This window comes from Tiliqua scincoides, chromosome 12, assembly GCF_035046505.1.
Source record: "Tiliqua scincoides isolate rTilSci1 chromosome 12, rTilSci1.hap2, whole genome shotgun sequence".
Taxonomy (NCBI): Eukaryota; Metazoa; Chordata; class Lepidosauria; order Squamata; family Scincidae; genus Tiliqua; species Tiliqua scincoides.
The window spans coordinates 13398064-13424922 of record NC_089832.1 but is presented as its reverse complement, the minus strand read 5'-3'; the positions used below and the strand labels follow the sequence as shown (position 1 = coordinate 13424922).

Below are 26859 nucleotides of genomic sequence, written 5' to 3'. Positions count from 1 at the left end.
TCCAGCATTGTGGGCTGGTCACAAATTGCACTGCAAATACAGGGTAAAGATGTGCCCCATCTATAATGAGCTCCGTCTAGGTGACCAGCAGCTTTTAACTGAAAACTGGGCATTCGTGGCTGTATGCCACTATAGTGGGAGGGTCAAGGGGTGTTAATTCCATTGATCGAGACACTCCCAGGTTCACACCCTAGCCCAAACGTGTTTGGAGCATAGGGGGAACATAGAGCAGAATGCACCAATGGCGGTATGCAAAAACAACTCAAGGATGTCAATTACTGTGGCATGCTCCACCACCTGACCAAGTCAACCACCTCCTTTAAGCTGTCATTTCACATTGGTAGCTCCCAAGGCTCAGGTTGTGTAGGGGGAATAACTCCCAGAAGCCTCAATTCTGCCCTCTATAGACAACTCCAATGGTCTGTATTGTTTGGAGTGGCAGACAGGTAGGGCTTTACTAATCCTACTGGAAGATGCTCCCAGGGATGGAAGCTAAGACTTTCTACAACCATGTGCCCTGCCATAAGTTAGGCTCCCTCTCCTAGTAACAGGGCTGCATGGGAGGGTTTAAAGCCGACTCTCTTGATCATTGTCCAACTTTTTAGTCATTGTGCTCACTACACCATAAGGGCTCTATGTGTTGAGTCTCAAGTCTCACATACTGGACGAAAACCACATAACACAACCAACAATTACTTTCTATACTATATGCCAGTGTTTTTCAAACTGTGAGGCGCGGCTCCCTGGGGAGGCGCCACGAACACACAGGGGAGGCACGGTATGTCCTCTCACAACGATACAGTCACATCACCGTTCCTGGGCAGAATATGAGCGCCTCTGTCTTCTGCGCTTTTTTTTTTCTAAAGCTGAAGAAATGGGGGTTGCTTAGCTGCTCCCTGCGAGAGTGGCTGCTGCCGCCCGCCCTCTTCTCCCTCCTCTCCGAGGCTGCCGCCTTCTGTGTTTGCTGCATGTTGTTTCCAAAGCTCTTCCATTCCAACCCCCAGCTGGCAAGTACCGAGCATGCTCAGTTTGCAGTCCTTGAGCTTGCTCACTGTCAGAAAGAAACCCTCGTTAATCCTTGTCTGGTTGGTTCCTAGTTCCCAGTCTGGGATCACTTCTCATCAAAATGAAATCTCTCTTTTCAACCTCCTCCCTCTTCCATTCCTCCATTTCGATCTACAAACCTTACCGCTTTCCTCCCCCTCCCCAAATAAATTTTATTTAATTAACCTATTTCACCAGTCACCGGGGGTCTTAAAGTTGTTTCCATGCAGTTGGCAAAGGGGGGAGGGGAGAGACAAGCACACTTTACTTGGCCAAGAGCAGAAAAGGGGTACTGTTTTTAAAGTGATTTATTAATCTTGTTGTTTGACTGAAGAGGAGAGGCTGTATTTTTAAAGTGATGAATCTCGCTATTTGAAGGGAATACTTATCAGCCATTGATGATTGCTAGCCCAATCCTATCCACACTTTCCTGAGAGTAAGCCCCACTGACTCTAATGGGACTTAGATTAGCATAGGAGTATAGACAAATCAGCTTTGTTGATCCTTTCCCAATTCTTCTCAGTGATTATTCCCCTCCTATTACCAATCTGGTGGCGGAATTTTTAGCGGTAGTCTCTAAGGCCAAAGTTTGAAGTTAACATTCCCAAAGCTGTTCTATTTTATTATGCTATTTATTCTCTGTAAACTTTTAATATGCCAATAAAGGTACTGAAGTGTGTGTAGACAAATCAGCCTCCTAACCAAACCCTTATCAGCTCTGATATATTTTCATGGTCTATTTTTGTTTTCCTCACCAGCTGCTGGAAGAATTAAATTAAATTAATAAAGGGTTCGATCCTATCGAAGGAGAATGGGAGAAATGACTAGTTAGATTGGGGTCCACAGGGGCGTGTGCATGTAATGTTGGTCAGACTGGTTGTTCACAAAGTTTATTTCATAAAACAATTCTACTGGTATGCTTACAAAGTTAAAAAAAAAAAAAAGAGTCCTCCTGGACCAGACAAAATCTACCTACTCCAGCATCCTGTCTCCAACAGTGATCAGCAGCTGATCATTTATAAAGTATGTATATTGCTGTGTATTAATAATATATTTTTAAGATCTGCATTTAATTAATGATATGATTAATATTAATATAGTTAATATTTCTGGCCACTTCGTGTTTAATGATGTCACTTCCAGCCCTCAGGAACACAGTGGGGAGTCATGGCCAACAGCCAAGGGGGTCAAAGGAGCCACAGGCCGGAAAAGTTTGAGTACCACTGCTATATACCAATTAAACAAAATTCATCCTTCTCTATGCACATGAAATTTGAACCCTTGCTCATGGAAATTATACAGCTGTGTGGACTCCCATTCACTCATAACTGTTTAAAGAATCAACACAGATATTACTCAGTCAAGAGGCTGCCATAGCCCTTGAGCGCATTGGAGAGTTTATGCAGAATTCATTCAGAATGCAAGGATATGACTTACAAATGTCTTTGAATCATTCACATAAATATGCATGCATGCCATTTATAACAGTAGCCTTGATGAGAACACACAGGGTAACTGACTCCAAGGAACGCTTAAGAGGGTTACATTAAAACAGAATATGAAGAGGTGGTCAGAAATCACAGGACAAGTGACACCTTATTCTGATAACCTGGCGATAAAAATTGTAGGGTATGATGTATAGGCAGGGATGTTACCACTAAGTAGACTGAATGAACAGTTTCCCTACAAGTCTTAACAACACTGCTTGGAATTATTAGTACACCACAGGGCAAAAGTAGCCCTGTAGCCAGAAAAGAACATTACTGAAAGTTGAAAACTTTAAAAGGAGGAAGCAAAGAAGGATGGACATGGATGTCAGAGCACTTTCAAGAAATATCTTCATTCCAAATATACAGCAACAAGAGGGAATGGCTTTTCTATGGTCACCCAGGAAGTTCACAGCACAGCCAAGATTCAGACAAGAGAAGCCCTGATTGGCAGCTCTTAGCCATCCTGCTACACTCTCTGCTTTGAAAGAGGTGAGGATGAGATCATCACTTGCCCAGTGACACCCAATGGGTTTCATAGACAAGCTGGGTTTCGACTATAGAAAATCCCATCCCATACAAAAACTGGCACTTTACTTAGAAACACACAGTGGCTCTCCATAAAGAAACTTCAAAAGCAGTGGTTGGCTTGAAAGCTGCTAAAAGAGAAACTGGAAGGAAAATTTCTGGATGGCAGCTGTTGATCAGGGTAGAGATCAAACCAAGAGGTAGAAAAGCCCTGTGGACCATTTGAGGCTGGGGAGGTTGTGAAGGAATGCATGCACAAGACTTCACAGAAATAATTTAAGCTTTATGTTTAATACTGTCCGCTGAAAGAGGAGGACCATTTGCAGGGGGAGACACAAAGGGAATAAGTCACCACCGCTTCTTCCCCTTGACAATGAACAACCTGCTTGCCTACTTTTCCTCAAGGTGAAGAGGTCATCAATTCAGACATTTAACCCAATGCATTATGACAAATGGTGGCTCTTTGCAGGTCATCGTTCCTTGTTAATTCCCTAGGCCAGAGGCAAACCAATCATACATAGTAAAGAAAAACAAAACAGGCATTGTGAAGCCTTTAGTAGTCTGTTTAAGTGTAAAATTATTGTTCTAACACAAACTCGCTCAAATAAGAACAAAATTAAACTGAAATTTAATTTTTCAAATATTTATGTTGTCTTCAGTTAACCTACAATAAGGTTAAATGTTGAGACCTCAAGATAACGACTGGCCCCACCTTTTAAGATACAGGTAGGTTGAACCTCACTGAACCCACCCTAAATTCCACCCCACTGTAGACAGAATCAAGGTAAACAGAAGTGGCGTCACAAGTCAGCCAGGTTGGGTGCTGGCCAAGAGCCCTTGGGCATCAGAGGACCCACCTGGTCAGGCAGAGCCTTGAACTCTTAGTACTGGTGGCAATAAAAGCACCCTATGTGCCACCAAGAGCATTTTCTGCTACAGGCAGGGGATTGGACTAGACATCCCTCCCAACTCTATGATCTCTGTATTGCTCCCCACTATGCACTGCTAAATATAGGCAGCCCTAAGCAAGCGATAATGTTTCAAGAGAGTATCTTGCCGGCCTAAAAATATATTTTTAGAAAACCGTTAGATGCCTCAAGGAATTATGGTACTCCCCAATGGAGTGATTCTCTGCTTACCGGCAGAAGCACTGGGGGATCTCCCCTTGACCGTACAACGGAAATAAGAACGGAGTGTTCCCGTAACGACCAAGGCACTGCAGAAACTTTTGGGTTGCCTTCAGCCCATCTATGGTGCAGCAGTCGGCCTCAGACACCATGGCGATCGAATGCAGGACAAAATGTTGCAGGCTGGGAGTTAACTTCTGGGTTTTCAAGTAGTCTGAAAATTTACGATCTTTGTGAGCTGTTTCAGGGACAGAGGAAAAAAAATTACAGGTGCAGCCTATTTATCCACGGATTTTTTAATCTGCGGATTTGTCTCAACGCAAATGGGGTGAGGGTACTGAAAGTCACACACACCTTTGCCTCCTTTGCCCTGCGCTGGCATCTCTCTCCCTTTCCAGGCAGCCCAAAACACTGCAAAAAGGCTCCACCTCACCCAGGTAGGGAAACAGCCCTGGAGCCCTGGAAGAGGTTCCCCTTGCAAGGAACAGTAACATTCCTAGAGCCCCTGAACCAGCAAAGATGCTGAAGTGGGGAAGGGGGGGGGGTGGAAAACCTCTGTAGCCAGAAAATGTGCAGCAAGGTGGAGTTCCCTCTCTCGCTCTTGCTCTCTCTCTCACTCACACACACGCAGGGGCAGGTGTGGTAGCAACAAAGGGGATTACTTTAAAAAACCCAAGGAGTGTTTGCCGAATTCCCCCCACTGAGATGCTGCAGGTTATCACCGACACAAGCAACCCCCCCCCCACTGAGATGGTGCAGGCTATCACCGACACAAGCAAGCCTTCCCAGTAAGCAAAGCATGTGATTTAGCCTACAATCCTCTCCACACTTTCCTGGGAGTAAGCCCCATTGACTACAGCAGGGCTTACTTCTGAGTAGAAACGCATAGGGCCGGACTCTTAAAAGCTCAGCGGGACCGCTGGCAACGGGAGGGCTGAGTATGGAGGGGAGGGGACTGATAACAGCTGCCTTAGTTTCCTTCCATCCGGAAGTGTCAGGCTGCAGTGTATTTGCGTAACTCTATGGAATTTAGCACAACGCGTTTTTTGTTAATCACGCTGAGTCACGTAACGGAACTAACACGGATAAATAGGGTCCACCTGTAGTTAGAAATTAGCAACTGTGGATAACCACCCAAAAAGATAAAAAAGGACTAGATGACTTTTGGGGCACCTTCCACTTCTATTATTCTGTGACTTAGCTCCTCCTCTACACATACCCCCAAACCCAGGGGCTGAATTTGTGATACACTCTCCTTCAAAACAAAATACAGTGGCTAGGCTTAAATAACTAAAAGGAAACATAAGTTCGCCATCTTTCTTTTTTTAACCCTCACTGACTACAAATTTTGTAACACACACAATTCAAAGTGCTGCTTTTGACCTATTCAACGGTCAGTAACACAGTGCAGTTCCATCTTGCTCCCCTATGAATTTTCAAACTGTTAAGAGGGGAACGGGCTCCAGGCAGCCTTGCTTCCAGGAGTGATGCTGAGTGGCTGCCTCATCCCTAAATCAACTGGAGCCCAGGCTCTTATTCTCAGTCGAAAAAGATGGTTGGGAGGGGGAGGAAAGGACACAAGGAAGACAACCAGCACACAGACATTGGAAAAGACGCTATAGGCCAGAGGTCCCCAAACTGTGAGCTGCAGTTCTCAGTGGAGTTGCAGGGCACTCCCTAGGAAGCCATGGCACAGCCACCGGTAGGCAGCAAGTGACACGACACTACAAAGGATGGTAAGAATCTCAGCTCTTCATAAATGACCTGGAAACAGGGTTGAGCAGTGAGGTTGCAAAGTTTGCGGACGACACCAAACTTTTCCAAGTGGTGAAGACCAGAAGTGATTGTGAGGAGCTCCAGAAGGATCTCTCCAGACTGGCAGAATGGGCAGCAAAATGGCAGATGCGCTTCAGTGTCAGTAAGTGTAAAGTCATGCAGATTGGGGCAAAAAATCAAAACTTCAGATATAGGCTGATGGGTTCTGAGCTGTCTGTGACAGATCAGGAGAGAGATCTTGGGGTGGTGGTGGATGACAAGTCGATGAAAGTGTCGACCCAATGTGCCGCGGCAGTGAAGAAGGCCAATTCTATGCTTGGGATCATTAGGAAGGGTATTGAGAACAAAACGGCTAGTATTATAATGCCGTTGTACAAATCTATGGTAAGGCCACACCTGGTGTATTGTGTCCAGTTCTGGTCGCCACATCTCAAAAAAGACATAGTGGAAATGGAAAAGGTGCAAAAGAGAGCCACTAAGATGATTACGGGGCTGGGGCACCTTCCTTATGAGGAAAGGCTACAGCGTTCGGGCCTCTTCAGCCTAGAAAAGAGGCGCCTGAGGGGGGACATGATTGAGACATACAAAATTATGCAGGGGGTGGACAGAGTGGATAGGGAGATGCTTTTTACACTCTCGCATAATACCAGAACCAGGGGACATCCATTAAAATTAAGTGTTGTGCGGGTTAGGACAGACAAAAGAAAATATTCCTTTACTCAGCATGTGGTCGGTCTGTGGAACTCCTTGCCACAGGATGTGGTGCTGGCGTCTAGCCTAGACGCCTTTAAAAGGGGATTGGACAAGTTTCTGGAGGAAAAATCCATTACGGGGTACAAGCCATGATGTGTATGCGCAACCTCCTGATTTTAGAAATGGGTTATGTCAGAATGCCAGATGCAAGGGAGGGCACCAGGATGAGGTCTCTTGTTATCTGGTGTGCTCCCTGGGGCATTTGGTGGGCTGCTGTGAGATACAGGAAGCTGGACTAGATGGGCCTATGGCCTGATCCAGTGGGGCTGTTCTTATGTTCTTAGCTCTGCAGGCTGAACTCCTGTGCAAGGTTTTTTGCCCACTTAGAAAAGCCCATCCACCCTGAGCCTCTTACCATTCTTCACAGCATTGTCTGGTCAGAAAACTCAGAAGTAACTAGCATTGATGTCATCGCCAATCACTTCTGGGAGCTGCATTTGCAGCAGGCAGGGACATCGCAAGATGCTGAAGACTGGGAAGTGCTGCTATAGGCTGATACCATTTCTGTCCAACCAGCATCATGCTTTAAATGACATGCATATGTACTTAAAAGTTCACTTCAGCAGCTCATTTAAAGGGGCAGTTTGGATGACTCCCCTTTCCAACTTAGAAACACTTACTGAGAAGTGAAGAGAGGAGCCAGGACATGCATGTGCATCTTTAAACATATAAGGCTGATCAGTGAAGGTATCATCCAAACTGGTCCAAAACTAGGATGAAGACGGACAGTTGCTCTCCCCCTGCTAGGTATAAGAAAGCAAGGGGTCTCCCTGCCTCATTAGCAGGGGGTAGGCGCCTACACAAAACAGGTCTGTTTGCCTGAGAATTGCTCTTAGCATGCTTGGGTCTTTCTGCTATCTTAAGTCCAGCTGAGTTGGTTTGTTCTATTGTTTACACATTGTCCTATTGTCTTGTACACCTGATGCAATTAGCTGCCTTTACAGGACAGAAATATTCTAAACAAATAAAACAATTCTGTTCCTGTTCTTCCTTCATGCCTCAGGAAACAAAGTTATCACACGAAGACACACATTCTGTGGATCTATGCATGCGCAAGTTTCAAGATGCATGTTGTAACTCCTGCATGTTTAAGGGATTCTCCTCTGTGATTATGGCCAGCTGGGATAGCACCATGCATGGGCTGGAAAGAGCTCAACGTCAGGGCTCCATGGTGTATTAAAGTTTCCTTTAACTTCAATAAGATGGGAGTGCTCCTCCTCTGAACTGTGAGATGTGAGTGAAAACATGAGATCAGTGGCGCTGACCTTTGCATTAGGATCTGAGCATTCACAGACTCTGTAGCAAGCAGCTTCCTATGTCCCTATGCTCCAGAGCTATGGTGAATGAAACCCCCTCCCACAGGAATTATTTGGCACATCAAACCTAATGTGCTGCTCTAAATCAAAGCCACAGTTGTAGCTCTGGACTCAAAGGTGTGGCAGTCTGAGAAACAGACTTAGGGCACAATCCTACGCATGTTTACTCAGAAGTAAGTCCTATTGTGCTCAATGGGACTGACTCCCAGGAAAGTGTGTAGTGGATTGCAAGCTTAAACAAATTGAATGAAAATTCCAGGAGGAAAAGGGAAGCCAACAGTCATACTGGGGTACACACAAAGAAGCTGGGACTGTCTGCCTGCTGTTCATCAGTACAAACCTTGATACTCATCGGGGTGCTGTTCATAGTCGAGACAAAATGTCAGAAATCTCATCAGCATTCTCTTTTCCACCATAGTCAACTGCTTGCTGTTGAAGACATCTGCTCGGGAACATGGGACCTGCAATAGAGTTCATGAAGGGCTGTTGTTCTTTTCCTCCCATTCAAAGAAGCAGGAGGGCAATTATTTGTGCCCCCCCCAGGTCTGGAAAAACACATATAAGGCCTTTCCAAAGCATGTTTGTGGGAATAGCCTTTTCAGACATCATGTGCCTGATTTCTTAATCATGAAAAGAAAGAATTCAGGTGGGGATCACCTTCCTGGCTCTTGCCAACCTAGTATTCCAAAAACTCCTCCGGTCCAGAAGATTGGAGGATAGCAAATGTCACACCTATCTTTAAAAAGGGAAAGAGGGGGGACCCGGGAAACTATAGGCCGGTCAGCCTAACATCTATACCGGGTAAGATGGTGGAATGCCTCATCAAAGATAGAATCTCAAAACACATAGACGAACAGGCCTTGCTGAGGGAGAGTCAGCATGGCTTCTGTAAGGCTAAGTCTTGCCTCACAAACCTTTTAGAATTCTTTGAAAAGGTCAACAGGCATGTGGATGCAGGCGAACCCGTAGAATTATATATCTGGACTTTCAGAAGGCGTTCGACGCAGTCCCTCACCAACGGCTACTAAAAAAACTCCACAGTCAGGGAATTAGAGGACAGGTCCTCTCATGGAATGAGAACTAGCTGAAGACCAGGAAACAGAGAGTGGATGTCAATGGGCAATTTTCACAATGGAGAGAAGTGAAAAGTGTGTGCCCCAAGGATCTGTCCTGGGACCGGTGCTCTTCAACCTCTTCATAAATGACCTGGAGACAGGGTTGAGCAGTGAGGTTGCAAAGTTTGCAACTATGGCAACAACCTGTGATTTTCACATGCCTTGAGAGTTCAGTAATAATTTTCACAATAACTACAACCACGCAGTAAGGTAAATAGTATTATCTCCCATACTGCAACTGAAGCTGGAAGGGAAGGACATGCCTATGGCTACTTAGTGTGTTCATGGCAGTGGTGAAGTTACCATTGCGGCTCAGGCCCTTACTACACTATTTGTATTGGCAACCTTCAGTCTCGAAAGACTATGGTATCGCGCTCTGAAAGGTGGTTCTGGCACAGCGTCTAGTGTGGCTGAAAAGACCAATCCGGGAGTGACAATCCCTTCCACACCGGGAGCAAGTGCAGTCTGTCCCTGGTCTGTCTCCCTGGCTATGGGCCTTCCTTCTTTGCCTCTTAGCCTCAGACTGTTGGCAAAGTGTCTCTTCAAACTGGGAAAGGCCATGCTACACTATACCAACTTAGATTACGTTTGAACCAACTCACTCTTGTCTAACATGGCATAAGCGGAATTACAATGAAGTGTTGGAAAAGAGATTTCTAATGTTATCAACATACCTGAGAATGAACAAAGCTATCAGGAAGGGAGGAAGATAATTACATTATGGTTGGAAAAATAATTTAATCTCAGCTTATTATTTGCTCCTTCAAGGAGCAACAGGCTCGGTTTTTTTATAAAGCAGGCTGTTACAGTACCTGTTCCACTTTCCCGTCTTGAAACGCAAGAATCCGGGTGACATTTTTGAACTCAGCGTATCGACTAACATTCGATTTAATCAGAAGGTCAATTAACAAGCCTCGGGAGTATAGTAACTGCACAAAAAGAAGAAAAAAAGTAATTTTTAATAAAGAAAGTCTATCTTTTACTTAGCACATCTTTTTTTCCCTTTCTGGGTAGCACTGTTGACAAGGAACACACAATCAAGCTTGTAAAGGACACTGCAAACTCAAAATGTTCTTTAGTATTACAATAGCAGTAATAGTTTTTCTATATACTAAATACCAGAGTGCCAAATTCTGTGTGGACACAGAGAAAGGACAATGACAAGGAACACACACGTCTGGCTCTTTTCTTGCAGGTGACAAGCACGGTCTAAAACATGATAGACAACTGCAGACTCACATGGCCACCTGAAGCAAAGCTTTCTTGAGAGAGCCAAGGTGAAGAGAGGATAGGGTACAAAGCAGAATGCTCACAGCTTGAGGGCAAGGACCAGATGTTCTCCAGAAGTAGAATGAGCCATGTTTTTCATTCTTCTGCTCATATCTGTGAATCTCCTTCTGAACTAACTCAGAAGCATGGAGGAGAGATGCATAACTTATATCTCCCTCTTGACACTCCTGGACACAGATCAAAGCAGTGAGAGAGAATAGAGGCTATGTTTCCAACCAAAAGTACTACAATAAGAAGAAAACTAAGACGAGAGGTTATAGGGGAGATGTAAATCTTTCTAGGTAAATGCTGGGAGGGAAAGCTCAGTGTGTTACTTAGATGCCCAGTCCCACAGCTGTAGAGCCAAGATCCAACTCTCCCCTGCAAAAGGCCCCAGGTTCAATCCCTGGCATCTCCAGGTGGGACTGGAAAAAGTCCCCTGCCTGAAACTACGCAGTATTGCTGCCAGTCAGGGGTAGAGAATTCTGAGCTGGCCTTACCAAGTCATACTGCGGGTCCAAGGCAGCTTCCAAAGTTCTTATGCCCCTGCTAACTGGGTAAGAGGCAATTTTTCAAGTGGGTACTCCTCTTTTATTTAGGAGGGGGAGAGTAACTGGCCCTCCTCACCTTAGCAGTGTGTTTTCTAGGGGCTGTCTGCTGGTGCTCTTTTGCATCTCTTTTTAGATTGTGAGCCCTTTCGGTCCAGGGAGCCATTAGTTATTTGATTTTCTCTGTAAACCGCTTTGTGAGCTTTTCGTTAAAGCGGTATATAAATACTGTTAATAATTATTATTATGTTTGCGCCCAGAAAGACAACGTTTCCTTCCAGCAGCAAACCATCATGGGGTATTGCAACCAGGAGAGGGGCTGAAAAGCTCCCTAGCCCATTTTGGGAGAAGTAGAAAAAGGAATGTAGAGCACTAGTAAACAGAAACCAAGAAAAGCAGAAATCCAATGCCAGCCCAGCTAGATTTGGGGGATCATGGAAGCCTTAAAGGAAAATGGCAATCTAGATTTAATACCCTTTCAAAAGCAGACAGAACACCCATTGTTAAACTGTCTGAAGTCCAAACTCAACAATTTCTGAACTCAATTTTTTTAAAACACTTGACAGGTAGATTTAGCAATTCCTAAAGGAGCCCCCCAAATATGTCATCTCATGACACTAACAGAGAGGGCTGGGTACTGTCTTCCAACTTTCCCTACAAAACCCACTTGCCACAACTTTGAGAAGTTGTGATAGGCATATTTTTCTGCATGTCCTCTTCTACAATTACTGCACTTTGAGGTGCGATGATGACTTGTTATTCTTACGCCCAAAATTCTCCATGTCCCAGCCAGCAACATGTGCACATAGTTGTAAGTTTTAAAAACCATAAAACTTTATCTTCTAATACCTTTTGCTCACTTTGGATCAGCTAAAAATTTATTACACATTCTTGGAAGGACATGAATATAAAAATCCCGGCGCAAGATGGATGACCCAACTTTGAAACGAAGAAATGCTCCACCGGAGAAAGTTACTTATGTGGGGCTATCATTCTCACAAGTCTTTGCAGCTGAGAGCCGCTCACTCTACAAGGCCTACAAAGGGGACATGAGAGTTTGGTCTCTGCATCAAAACTGTGACATCAGCCACTAAGTCAAACAAAACTATTTATTTGCTTTACTGAGTGCATTTATATACTGTCTTTCTGCTGGAGTATTTGAAGCAGCCAACAATTAAAAATACAGTCGTGCCTTGACGTCTATGGGGATTCCATTCCCAGAACCCACGGGGATAATGAAATCCGTGGGTCAGGCATGCGAGATCCTCCGAATGCGCCCAGAGCTGCGCACCCCCCTAATAAAGTGAAGTTTTTTTGGCTTTTAGGAGGCATTCTGAGGACCGGAGAGGTCGCACACAGCTTCCCCAGTCCTCAGGTCACACCCCCTCCCCCAGAGTGCAGCTTTAGTTGGGTTTAGAGGGTTCAGGTCAGCCCACCCTGTGCATTTGGAACCGGCAGGTAACAAATCCGCTAATAAACAGGCATGACCTGTGATGCACAAGGAACGAGATACAAAAAAGAGATGGGACAGGAAAACAAAACAAGCAGATTCAAGGAACAAGCTCTCCCATAATATTGTATCATGAACTTACAGAATAAAGCCACAGGGGATGGTTCTGAGAAGGGAAGAACCATTTGGCATTTGGTCCCAGCCAAGTGGATAGAAGTGATCGTGCTGTAAATACCATCATCACCATCACCTGAAAGTTTGAACATGGGGGGCCACTCCCTAGTGCAGAGATTTTCAATGTTTTTCTTCTCAAGACACACTGATCTCTATGGTCTTCTCTTTAGTCTTTACCACTTATGATGTCACTTCCAGAGGACTTCATCATGTTCTGCGGCTCCGTTTCTAAAGTAATGGTCTGTGGTAACAAATTGTCTGTCTCTCTTTCTCTACTGGGAAGAGGGACAAACAATTCATTGTTTTAGACCAGGGGTGCTCACACTTTTTTGGCTCGAGAGCTACTTTGAAACACAGCAAGGCCCGGAGATCTACCAGAGTTTTTTTTTTTACAATGTTCGCGCCATCATAACATATAATATTTATGTGTACAATGTATGTTGGTGTACCTTGAGCCCCACTGAGTATAACAGGACTTACTCCTGACGAGACATGCCTAGGATTAGGCTGTGAGGCTGCAATCCTAGACACACTTACCTGGGAGTAAGCCCCATTGAGTACAATGGGCCTTACTCCCAGCGTTTCCTCCCAGAGGCACCTGAAGGGGCGGGTCGGCACTCCGATCTACTCATTTTGCCTCGCGATCTACCGGTAGATCGCGATCCACCTATTGAGCACCCCTGTTTTAGACAGTTGCCCTAGAAACTGAGCTGCAGAAACCAGACAACTTTATTCAGCTATTTTCAACCACTGTGCTTCAAACTCCCACGAAACGCCTATGGACCTTTCATGGCACACCAGTTGAAGATCACTGTCCTAGCGGAAGAAAATAGGAGCCTCTAACCCAGTGATTTTCAACCAGTGTGCCAAGGCACATTGGTGTGCTGCAAATGGTTCACAGGTGTGCCACGGAATTTTGGGAAAGGATTATTTATTAGTAGGGACATTGGGGGATGTGAGCCCCCACCAGCAGCATGGTGTACCTCGTCAATTGTCAAAAACCTAATGGTGTGCCTTGTCAATTTTAGCACCTTGTCAGTGTGCCATGAGATGCAAAAGGCTGAAAATCACTGATCTAACCACTCCTCAGGTATATCCTCATTCACTCCATACCACAAACTGCCTTCATCTCTAGACCAGAGATGTGTATACACTACAATTCTATACACACAAAAAACTAGCAAGCGGGCATGGGATTTGCCTTCCAAAAACTGAGTGTGTTTAAATAAGCCATCACAGACTGCAACAACTCAACAAAAAACATGCATGCCTACTTTTATGTTTCCTAAAATATGTTTTCTAAAACATATGTGATATGTTTTCTAAAACAAAACATAATTCAAACCATACACATTATAGACACCTGTGCAAACAATGTGCCCCCCCCCCCAATCCTTGATCAGCAAAGCCCAAGCCAAAGGGAAGAGGCACCAGGATTAGGGCAGCATTTGCACCCTTAGAGCAAAAAATCAAAGTGTGCCTTTTAAATCTATATTCTAGCCTGGCTCCTCCTCTTTCATTTTTTAAAAGAACCGCCTGCCTTTTAAAGAATCATAAAATATTCTTTTGTCAAAGCAACCTGTACTTCTGGTTGACCAGAAGCTCAGGTTCCAATATTGTCATAAGTATTTGCTTATCCTTTGAAACTTCCACTGGAATCTTTTTAATGAAGCACAGAGTTTTAAAGAGAGAGAGAGAGAGAGAGAGAGAGAGAGAGAGAGAGAGAGAGAGAGATTTGTAAAGGGAGAAACAGTCAATGAATTCCCTACCTTGGAAATTAAATCAATATTAAATCGCCTGCCCTCCTTAACAATTTGTGGATAAGCTATTCTCTTTGGTTCGGCGGTGGCAGGGGCCGTTATCGATGCAGAGTCGCTATTTTCTGTTTCCGTTACTGGCTGAACAGGTGCTACGCTGTCACAGTGTCCGTCCCCAAGAGAGATCACTTCTTCATCATCCCTGATGGTTGCACATTTGGGATCACTTCCTGTAACACTCTCAGGGGAAGTTTCTTCCCCTATGGTCTCAGAGGGCTGATCATTCAAAGAAAAGCTCTCGCTCTCTGCTTTGTGGACAGCCGAGTCTTCTTCTGCAGCCTCGCTGAGAGACAGGGAAACCGAGACGGAAACCTTGGCAAGTGCACCTTCTTCTTCCACATCTTCTGCTGAATCTTGACTGATTTTTGAAAAAAAGATGGAGAGACAAAAATCAGTCTTTGCAAAGGGGCTGCTTCACCAGTTTTTCACAACACTAGATGAGTTTCACCTAGATTGCTTCATTAATGTACATCAGGCTGCAATCTTACAAATGCTTGCCTGCAAGTAAATTTCATTAAACTCAACAGGACTTACTTCTAAGTAGACATGCCTAAGACTGTACTGTAAGATGCATGTTCACACACTAGGCTAAAACCTGACTCTATGCTCACAAGCCCCAGTCCGAACCATTAGCAGGGTTGCTATAGGCTTATAGTAGGTTCATAAATGTTTGGGACAAAGACAGCAACAGAACATTGACTAACAAGAGTGACTTCTGGGAGGGAAGTTAAAGACCAACTCAGATGGAAATACAGGGGGGGCCCCATACCCGCAATTTCAGGTATCTGCAGATACGGAGGGCCTCCTCTTCCGCACCCCCTCCAGAGGCAAGGGGAGCATAGCCTCCCAGCCAAATCTGCCCAGAATTCCAGGCGCACAGCTGGCTGGGAAGCTGCAACATGAAAGTGGCTGGCAGGCATGCAGTTTGGGAGACACTGGAACAGAAGATTAGTGGCTCCCCAGTGGAACGGTTTGCCTCCGTCACCCAGCAAAGGCTGGAAAGGTTACCCACTGCAAACAGCACTTACTGTTCCACGGGGAGCCTTGTGGTCATGGCGCCACTCTCCCCCAAACTGCGCCCTGGCTTGCCACTTCTAGGGTCTGTTGCCCCAGCAGCCATTGCGCCCAGATTTCTGGGCGACGCAGCAAGCCGGGATGCAATTCGGGGAAGAGCAGCACCGCAATCACAAGGCTCCCTGTGGAAAGGCAAGAGCTGTTCACTCAGGGGAGGGGTTACACAGGGTGCCAAATCCAGTCTGCGGGCCAGAGTTTGGAGAGCCCTGAACCAGAACAATGATTCGCAAATGGTTTTGGTCTCTGAAGCCCTTTACACTGCTAAAAGGAGACTTTGGGAGCCCTGCCTGCACATGATCAGAGTCCCCGGGGAGCCCAAGGGCACCGGCGCATGTCCAGAGTGGCTCAGTGCCACACCCAATGACAAATACTGGTGAAGAGCCAGAACAGGGGAAACTGAGGAAGGAAAGCCATGAAGAGGGGAGGTAGGAGGGGTGGACAAATGGCTGGCAACCTTCTATCTCGCAAGACTATGGTATAAGCCTACAGCACCCGGTATTCCCAAGTGGTCTCCCATCCAAGTACTAACCAGGCCTGACCCTGCTTAGCTTCCAAGATCAGACAAGATCAGGCATGTGCAGGGTAACAGTTGCTGTCACCAGGCAGGAAGCAGATGGTGTGCTCATGGAGCCCCTGAAGAACTCGCAGGGAGCCCTGGGCCTTCTAGGAGCACACTGTGAGATGTGAGGATCTAGAATATCATTAAAGGAAGATTTAAAAACCAAAACTCTTGTAGCCAGCCCCATTAATTTGTTGACTGTCTATCATGATGAAGGGGAGCAGGTCAAATGAGGGACGCCCCCACCATCTTCCCCTTTTTTCTTAATGGCAAAATCTTTAACGTTTGCCTTCTAAGGCTGCGCTCCGCAGTGAAGTGCATTTTCCTTTTTAATCTTCAACTTCAGCGGTGCCCACCTCGGCAGCTTGAGCTTTTGAAAGTGGAACTGCAGTCTACGCTACCGACGGAGATGAATCAAATCAGTTCCATTATAAGTGGGGTAAGGGCAAAAAAAAAAGAAAAAAAGAGGAGAGTTCAGCAACAATTTTGCGTTATCTTTTTATCTCTTAACCACTCAGCCATTAATCCACCAAGTAAATCTAAGCCTAGGTGACAACTAATGAACTGCGATTTCAAAGGCTGAAATGATACCACAGTAAAGTTTCAGCGGCTATCAATAAGAGGCAGAAGTTCCCCCCAGTCGCCAGAAGTAAAAAGGTATTTAATTTTTTAAGTCCTCTTATGTCCATCTCTGAACTAATTAGCAGCCAGACTTGGGTTTATGAGAGACAACCTGGCATGAGCTTGGCTAAAATAACTTGCCTCAACCCAAAGTCCCGGTCAGATCCACACTCTTCACCTAAAAAGCATTACGTTGGAACTATGGTGGGTGGGAATGTTGCTAGGATGGAATGGGGTCAAACTGCCCGCGTTGCAGGGGATTCCATAATTGGATTTCCCAATTAAACACACACACACACACAGAGCAAACTGGAGGGGAGGGGTCAAACTGGATGTGGCAATGGTGTTTGGGAATAGTTTAACTCTTTCCCTTTTTTTCCCAATCAGAGATGTTACTACACCTAAGATGTAGCCAAGATGAACCAAAGGCCTCAATTCCACACATGTTTACCGGACAGTAAGCTATGCTGAACTCAGGGGTACATACACATGGGCAGACATGCATAGAATTGCACCATACCACAGAAGAACAGAAGCATCTTTACCAGCAAGTAAATTTTTATTGAATTCAGCAGGACTCGCTTCCAAATACCCACCCACCTAGGATCACAGCAGGGGTCCACAAATTCAGCCAGCCGTTGTAGCCAATCAAAAACATGTGGTGATTTTGTCCCTGACCCCTTGCGCTACACATTCAACAGGTGGTGCAAAGTGAGGGACTATCCCTTGCTCCCTTCCCCACCAAACTTGGACTTGGTGATGGGGCATAAGATCGTGCCCACATCATACTGCACTTCCAATGTGCTTCAAGGGTCTTGAAAGAATGGCGCGGAAAGAATGAGAGAGCCAATTCTCTTATCAAGCCTGGAGCAAGGAGGGGAGGAAGCAAGTGGGGGGGAATCACTCCTACAGTTTGAAGGTCCACCAAAGCACAATGGTACAACTGGAAACAAACCCCCATCATCCAGGATTAAGGTATGAGACTGGGGCTTGCCTTTTATGCAATCATCACTCACCAGAGGAGGCACGTCATTTGCCGAGATGACTGAAATTGCTGTGTAAGGCTCATACCCAAGTGGAAAAATTAATGGCATGTTCCAATAACTGATGTTTCCCACAAACTTCAGTGGGCAAAATGAAACTCCACCTAGCAAACTTCCAGATTGTATAACCAGCAGAAGGTGCTTGTGCAAAATATCATCACTCTAAATTAATGTTTCTCCAACATGGGTTGGGACCCACTTGGTGGGTCGTGACCTGATTTTTGGTGGGTCCCACAGAGCTTCCAATGACAACAGGATGATGGAAAGATCAAGGAACAACCTCAAGCCATGAGACCATCCGAAAACCAGAGAACTGCTAACTGCTCTGCAAATATCTGAGCTCCTGCAGTCTGCAAGCTCGTGCAAATACAGGGAGATAAATGTTTGAGCATCTTTTTCCTGGTGTATTTTTTCAACATCCATCAAAGACAGGTATTATGGGCAGGAGAAGGGCAGGTGACATAACTAAGCCCCTCAAGCCTTGAGACTACTCATTAGGGCTGCCTCATTACAAGAAATGAATCAAGTTTTCTGCAAACAAACAAAATATTACTTGCACACAAATAAATTATTTCTTTATAGATTACCTTTTTTTAAAGACTCACAAAGCTTGGTGGGTCCTGATAGTGTGTCATTTTAGAAAGTAGGTCCCTGTGCTATAAAGTTTGAGAACAGAAGAACCACCATGCCTATGAAATGGAAGCAAATGCCTCCCCCCCCCAGCCACAACCACTCAAGTTCTAACCTTTGTGCAGACAGCAGTGTTTTCGGGTGTGTGTAAGTGGGGTGTGTGTGTGTGTTTTGTTCCATCACGCTAATTCACAAAAAGGCTACATCTGCAGCCCAAATTGTGTTGTAAATTCTGAACATTATCTCCCACCATTCATTAATTAATGGCAGCCACAAAAGAATCTCTCAAAGCCAACTTGTCTTATTAATGCCTCGTAACAGCCACCCCTTCCGACAGGTCACAAGAAAAATTGCCAACCAGCTGGTTAATTTATGCAACACAGGTGTTCGCTATTTGTTTTTCAGCCATTTGCCTTTCTCTCCCCCAATGCCGCTTGTTGTGGAAATGGTATTCTTTTCCCTTTTGATGGATGCACTTTGTTAGGAGGCCATTCATTTCGGCTCGGCGCTCTATATTACCGCTGCTTCCCAGCTGTTTCGGTTCGTCCAAAATAAAATGTTTAATAGTGACTTCATGGGAGGTTCAGGGAAGTTAAACAACAATTGCAAAAATAAACCAGAGTGTGTAAACCATCAGACATTCTCTCTCTCTCTCTCTCTCTCTCTCTCTCACACACACACACACACACACACACACACCCCAAGTTTCTAGAAGGAAATTTTTTTTCCCAAATATGCAGACTGTGCTTTAGTCTAACTCCTTCTACATTCCACTTTGTTTGCTTTAACCTTATTTGTTTATAACTTTATATGTTAACTCCGAGTTATATGTTAAAGGCCGAGTCTGACCGAATATGGGCTTCCTCAACCAGTGGTACCTGTACCACCAATTCAAGTGGTTGAGGTGGTGTCTGGACGCCCACAGGACGCCACAGGACCCACAGGATGCCACAGGACCCACAGGACGCCCCAGCAAAATCAGCAATGCAAAGTGACTTCCTCTCGATCTGGAAGTTAACTGGCAATGACATTATCGCCAGTTACGTCCAGTGGCACTGCCAATAGGTGGACCAAGCGGAGTGGTATGGTTGGAGGCAAACACTGAGAAACACTGGGATAGAGTATACTGTAGAGCCTATTCCCTAGCGCCGATGGCAGCAAAGCAAATTTTCTGCTACTGTCGTATCTGCAGGTGACACAGACTGAGCATGCTTCAGGAACCATACAACACTGAAGTCTCACGGCTGGAAAAGCAACAACAAAGGAGAGCACTGGGAGAGAAGGGGGGAGCTTGGACTGTCTGAGACTTTAACAATTAGAGGTTGGCATGAGAGTTGGGAAGGTGTAACATTTTGTTGCAGCAGGTCTTCACTTGTGGCTCACAGAATGCTTGATCAAGACAAAGAGCCAGGTCAGAGAGATAGCCAAATCTTGGCTTGAACCAGACTTCCAATCTGGTGTGGAGGAAAACTAAGGTTTCTGTAACACAAGGAAGGTAATCAGGCATGCACAAGAAGGGGATATGAGCCTGAGGCCACATAGGAAAGGGTTCTTACCCAAATCTCCATCCTTGCTGGGGAAGAGAGGCTTAAAGAGCTCTTTGCCCATATCCTGGCTCCATTTTGCTGGCTCTTCAGCCGTTGCCTAGTTCGAAATGCAGGTCCCATTGAAAATTAAGATCCAGGCCAAGGCTCTACACTTACCTGGCATAGCAGAAGTCTTCAACATGCTGAATAGTTTTATCCTTGGTAATCAGAGGTATACCTTCTTCATTTTCAAGGATCAGCTCCTTCCACGCATCACTTTCCTCACTTGGATCAGCTGTTTCCTTATGACAATATGCAAAAAGAAAACCCAAGCATTAAGGAGGGGGTGTGGCTCAATGCAGAGCTGCCGCTTTGCATGCAGAAGGTCCCAGGTTCAATCCCTGGCACCTCCAGGTACAGCTGGGAAAGACCCCTGCCTCAAACCCTGAAAAATGGCTACGGTCAGTGTGAACCCCCAAGCAAGGCACCCCAATTCCTGCCTGCCTACCCACCTGCTGCTACCACCTCCCCCTCTACCACGATGTTCCTCCACTTCTGTTCTTGCCTGCAGTACTCCACAGTGTGCCTAAATTGTGGAGAAGAGAGTAGAGGACATGGCCTCTCCTTCTCCATTTCCTCTGTTTGGGTAGGTGAAGTGAAGGGATCAGCAACTATGGGTACAGCAGAGGGCTTCAGGAAAGATGGCATTAGTGGCATACATTGTTTGCCTAGTCTGGTCAGTTTACCACCCACCCATCCTGTATACACCCAAATGTTGGGAGAGCCCTGGCTAGCCTGTGTCAGATGGACCAATAAGCTGACTCCAAATAAGGCAGCAGCTTCCTATGTAGGTTTTTTTTTAAAAACCCACCCCTGATGCTTCCTTGGAAGCAAGCCCCACTGGGCCTGGATAATTAACAAGGAGAAAATGTCAGACTGCAGCATGGATGACACACAAAACAAAATAAGGACAGGCCTCCAAATTTCTACAGTTTTTTAAAAATCATCTTTCAGATTAAAAACAAGCCGATTACTGAATGCCAAATTTTGGATGATAGCTATCTGGGCTTGAGAAACAATTATAAATGGATATGTGCAACTCTTCTTGGTTTCCTGGTGTTTATATCCTGACTGATTTAATGTTTGACAACTCATAATTTTTATTTGTAATAATAATAATTCTTGGCCTTGAGCAAATTACACCAGCTCAACTCCAGAAAAACACACACACACACACACACACACACACGGCTCAGAACATCAAGAATCATTCAACGATATCTCTGTGATTCTCAGGTTCTTAGCTAGATACTGAACTGCAGAACACAACCAGCCCAGAAAGGTTGTAATGAAGTTAAACAACATTTATTGCACAAGTCCATTGTATTCTGCACTGTTCTGTTGCCTGTATTAATAAATACATGTTTTAGTCCTCAGATACATTCATTGTCTTAACATTCTACCTAAATATATATTCATTAATATTAGCTTGTGCATTTTTACAGAGGCAGGGAACAAAGGAAAAGGATCTTGGAAATCCCTTTGCATATGCTTTGAGGGGGAAAAAACTTTAAAATTTTAGCAAAAGATCAGAAGTTTGACATACAATAAAAGTGACTGAGTTGCACCCAAAAAGGGAAACCTCAGTTAACGCTACTGAAATTAACAATACTCGAGTCAGTCATGACTAATATGACTTACTGATTTCAATGGTGCTTAGGCAGAATTGAGTTTAGAGACAATAGATTGATCCTTACCTGGTATTCTTTTATCCAGGACAATAACCCTGAGAAACTAAAGCTTGCCCAATTTCCGCCATAGTAGTTTCTCCTATCAAAGAAAGAAAAAGAAGCCAACTCAGTCAAATCCATTTTTACAAGGATTCCACCACAATTATTGTACCTGTGCAAAGTGAGGAAGTTGTCCTAGCCAAGAGGTTTACACAACACAAAAAAGCAGGAGAGAGTAAAAGGGAAAAAGTCAATGCAACAGGCATCACAAACTGGAGAAAAAGGCCTTCAAATACAAAAAAATGGCACTTTTTCCATGAAAAGTGCCGTTTTTCGAGGAGGAGGTGGCATTTTGCAGTCGTCGTCCTCCCGTAGCACTGAGGCCAGGTTCACAACTGGGTAAGGCTAAAAGCACCGGACCAGGAGGGAGCAGAGGAACACTACAGAAACAGAAGACCTAGTCTCAGAATGACTGGTTCTGCCAGTTCACCAACTCCAGCAATAACTTCAGTATTTTGCTGAAGACCAGTAAGGCTTAACCCTCATACAGTGCAAGCCTATGCATGTTGGCTCAGAAGCAAGCCTCTCTCAGTTCAATGGGACTTACAAAGCACATACCAGGCTGCAGACTTAGGATGCAGCCCTATGCACAGCTTGCTGGGAGTAAGCCCACGGAACACAGAGGGACTTACTTTTGGTGGGCCGCTGTGAGATACAGGAAGCTGGACTAGAAGGGCCTATGGCCTGATCCAGTGGGGCTGTTCTTATGCTCTTATGGATAAAACTGAAGTTAAATTAGAGGCAGCATTAACAAAAGCAAAACCCACAAGTGAAAGGCCAAGCTCAGCATGCTAACCCCTGCAGACCCCATCCCCTCCAAAAGCCAAATGAACAAACCAATCTTTTACTGATCTCTTGAAGGAGAATAGGGCAAGAGCCAACCAGACCTTCACAGGGAAGGCATTCCACAAAGTCAAAGCTGCCACCAAAATGTCCCTGTTCTCAGTCGATGCCCATTGCGCCTATGTCGGCAAGGATATCTAGAGCAAGATTGGATCTGACAACCAGAGCATATGGAAAGGACCAAATGGGCCAAGATAGTCCCTTAGATATCAAAGTCTCAACCTGTTTAGGGAAGTGGTTTCCAAATTTTTTACCACGGGGACCCACTTTTTAAATTGAAACTGTTGGGATACACCTAAGTTTAAAAAATCTCAAAAGAAATCACATTTTTAAATTTACAAGTAATCGTTACAAGCAGAACAAGATACTAAAATATTTATCTCCCTAAAGGCTTGCAAACTGCAGGAGCTGAGGCAGTTAGTTATCTTTCCATCACTTGTGTTATTTGGAAACTCCGCTCCATGAACCACCCAAAAACGGGTCCCAACCCACAGCTTGGGAACCACTGGTTTAGGGCCTTTACAGTCAAAACCAGTGCCTTGATGGACCTAGAAACAGACTGGTAGCCAATGCAATTCACAAGGAACCAGGGAATATGATCCCACTGAGCAGACACAGTTGACCTGGCCAATGCATTTTGCACCAATAGAAATTTCTGAACACTTCATGGACAGCCCCATTGCATGGAGTGTTTCATCAGAAAGTCATGGCACATATAGAGAGCTCTGCATTTATCTGCTAGAATATCTGATCAACTGAGGTTTTTCCTTGGAATGGATTTGGCCCAGGTCTGATGGCTCCCAATTACTGCTTTACCAAATCACAGGACGAAGAAGCAGGGAGGGAACCTAGAAGCTAATCCTACAACAGCCTCACTGACTGGCTTCAGGTTTCAAACTGGCACGAATTCCAGCCTATTGCATAAAAGGAAGGCCCCCATCATCAGAAGGAATTGTCCTAGCTAGCTAACCTGTTAGGACAGGGGTGTCCAAACCCCGGTCCTGGGGCCACTTGCGGCCCTCGAGGACTCCCAATGCGGCCCTCAGGGAGCCCCTAGTCTCCAATGAGATTCTGGCACTCCGGAGATTTGTTGGAGCCCACACTGGCCCGATGCAACTGCTTTCAGTGTGAGGGCAACTGTTTGACCTCTTGCGTGAGCTGTGGGATGAGGGCTTCCTCCACTGCTTGCTGTTTCACGTCTGTGATGCAGCAGTGACAGTGAAGGAAAGGCTGGCCTTGCTTTGTGCCAGGACAAAGATCTTTTACAGACCTCTTGAAGGAGAATAGGGCAAGAGCCAACCAGACCTTCACAGGGAAGGCATTCCACAAAGTCAAAGCTGCCACCAAAACGTCCCTGTTCTCAGTCGATGCCCATTGTGCCTATGTCGGCAAGGATATCTAGAGCAAGATTGGATCTGACAACCAGAGCAAAAGTCTCAGGACTTTTATAGGCCTGGAGCTATTGCAAGACCTTCATTCATTCATATAAGCTCATCTTTAATATAGTCATTTATGTAAATTTACGTAAATTTGTTCAAATTTTAAATGTAAATTAATTCATTTTTTCCCCAGCCCCTGACATAGTGTCAGAGATATGATGTGGCCCTCCTGCCAAAAACTTTGGACACCCCTGTGTTAGGAATAGAAGGCTCTGGGAGGGAGGATTACGCTCTCCAGTAAGGTTGCTTAGTTAGCACAAAGGCAGACAGATGTCTGCTAAACACCTCTTAATTGCCCACTACTACAAGCTGACTTTAAAAAGTCCTTCAGGTACCTGCAGAGAAGTGGTGTGGAGATTTTACTCCAAAGTTGACACGGTCCAGAAATGAGTGGACCTGAGTTCGCCTAATTTAGGAAAATGTAATAAAACCTTGCTGACAACTGATTCAGGAAGTGACAGGTCCTTTTCCCAACCACAATTAAAAGGTGTTGTCCCAAACCCCACCTATCAATCAGTCTAGATCAGTGATTCTCAGACTTTTTAAACACCGAAACCCACTTTTCAGAATGACAATCTGCCTGGACCCACTGGAAGTGATGTCATGGCCGGAAACGACATCATTAATTTAGGTTTCAAACCTAAGCCACAATCAGACAAAGCTCCCATTACATAGCATAGCTGTTACTAGTCCAGCAGCTCTGTATTTATTTCACTGTTGGTTCGGCTAGGTGCTACTCAACACAACTGAAATTGGCTCACAACCCACCTAGTGTGTATGGACCCACAGTCTGAGAAATGCTAATCTAGATCAGTGACTTTTGAACTAACTGCTCAGGTGAAAGAGGTGTCCCTGGATAGAGTTCTACGTGCATTACTTATGTCCAGTTTAGACTACTGAAATGCACTGGGTGTGGGGCTGCCTTTGAAGACTATTCAAAAGCTGCAGCAAAACGCAGCTGTACAGAGGAGCAAAGTGGGTCAGACCACATTACAATGGTAATGTAATATCTCTGGGTCTAAATTTCAAGGGCTGGCTTTCATCATTAAAGCCTTAAGCTGTCAAGGGCTGGGTTATCTTGAAGACTGTCTACTCCCATCTGAAACTGCCCAGCCTTAAAGACTGGCTCTGCAGAGGCCCTGCTGGTGGATCCTACTTTCAAAAGCACACCTGGCAATAACTGGGGGCAGTGATTTTCTGACAGTGGTCATATACCTCCGGAATGGGGTCCTCAAAATAACCCAGTCATGCATTTTTTAGAGCTTTACTGGCTAATGCCAGTCTTTCAAATCAAGCAGGAACATCTGCCCAGAGAGGTTAGGTTAGCCCCATCCTGTTCCATCTTCAAGCAAAACCTGAAAACCAACTCTATTTTGCAGGGATTTTGGTAACATGTTATGATCCTTAGGGTGGAAAAAAAAAATCTGTTTTTACTAAGTTTTCACTTTCTTATAGTTTCCATATCATTTCATTGCACTAACGCTGCATTTATCATGTTTACTTGTGTTTTAAGTTTTGAAGCCATCTTGGCTCAGAATGGGACTGATGCTTTGGCATGCTTGTTACAGATGAAATACTTACCTACTTAGTAAGTATTTCATCTGTAACAGGCATGCCAAAGCAGCAGTTGAAATAAATGAAGTTACAGATGAAATAAACATATAAATCAAGCCATAAGAATCCTAGGGCACTTATCAAGGTGTCTTCAATGAGAAGGTCTGCACTGGACTATGAACCTTCCTTGACCCGTAGCCACAAGGGAAGGTTGGGTCTGTCTCAGATGGCACTTGTCTTAAAAAAAGTGCAACTCAAATTCAGACACTTGGCCAAACCATGAATAAGGAAGCGTAACCGTGATTTGGCAAAACGTCCTGGATCGACAAGGCAAAGTCTGACCCAATGTACACATTATTCAAAAGAGAATTCTGGACTGTTCTGAGTCAAGTCTGGGTGTCATAGTCTTGAAACCTTTGCCATGCAACAAACAAAAATCGCTCATTGCATGTAGTCAACAACCACATTGGAGGAAAGGCTTCATGCAGGCCTCTTCTTAATCTCCTGGTTTAATACACAGAGCAAGACTTTGGGGGTGGGGGGGGAAGAGGTATGCAAAAATATGACTCTTAAGAGCCCAGAATGCTATCACCTCACCCTGTGTAATGGGTTCTCTGATCAAATAGTTTGAAATGGTTTGGGGCCAGCTGTAAGCTGGCATGATATCCAAACTGACAAGCCACAAAAAGTCATTGACCCACTTGCACAACATGCTTCACCACCAAGAGAGAAATGAACTTAAGAAACGGAATCATGCAGTTGGAGCATTTTGATTGCTACAGCATATCTCACCCTCAGAGTAGACTTAGGTAAGTTAATTTTAATCAGGGATAGTTGTGATAAGTCCTCAGGATTAAGGGAGAGGTTCAGGGAGACTTGGCATATGTGAGAAAAGAGCTGGGAGAGGGTGGGTCCACGTTCCACAGACCTGGGTTCCGGCACCGAGTGTGAATCAAGTCAAATTTATAGGCACCTGGGGTACTATAAACTGGGATCGTTTAGGCCCATCGTCCGTTGTAGAGAGCTTCCGAGTTGTCTGAACTAAACGCTATGCATGTGAAACAAGTGTTAACAGCATGCTTGAGGAGGGAAAACTCAGCTCCTTGGTGAATGTCAATTAGGTAGGCTGCCTCCCTCAATGCTGAAATAGCCCTGAAAAAATGAATCAAAGCCGCTGATGTCTGAAAAGAAGTTGCTGATGCTTCATGATTTCTCCAGAGAGTGCCATGCATATGTCTTTCTTCTATTTGATCTCTCAGGGAGGAGGGGGCAGGAGGAAGTCATCTCCTATATCAGAAGGAGCTGTCTTCCCCAAGTGAACCTCCTGCCACACTGATTTCAAGAACGTAACATGACTTCTGTATCCAGTCTGAAAA

General features: G+C 45.0%; 1 protein-coding gene and 1 pseudogene across 1 annotated transcript in view; both read right to left on the bottom strand.

The window, feature by feature from the left end:
- Nucleotides 1-26859, bottom strand: part of CHM (CHM Rab escort protein) — a 78087-nt gene that overhangs the window by 33609 nt on the left and 17619 nt on the right. The window contains exons 3-8 of the mRNA XM_066639970.1: nucleotides 21615-21687; nucleotides 20035-20159; nucleotides 14357-14762; nucleotides 9959-10075; nucleotides 8372-8492; nucleotides 4199-4424 (exon numbers count right to left, since the gene is read on the bottom strand). Of these exons, the coding sequence (XP_066496067.1) occupies nucleotides 4199-4424; nucleotides 8372-8492; nucleotides 9959-10075; nucleotides 14357-14762; nucleotides 20035-20159; nucleotides 21615-21687 (1068 nt within the window). The remainder of the gene's footprint in view (nucleotides 1-4198; nucleotides 4425-8371; nucleotides 8493-9958; nucleotides 10076-14356; nucleotides 14763-20034; nucleotides 20160-21614; nucleotides 21688-26859) is intronic.
- LOC136663426 (5S ribosomal RNA) lies at nucleotides 15959-16078 on the bottom strand (annotated as a pseudogene).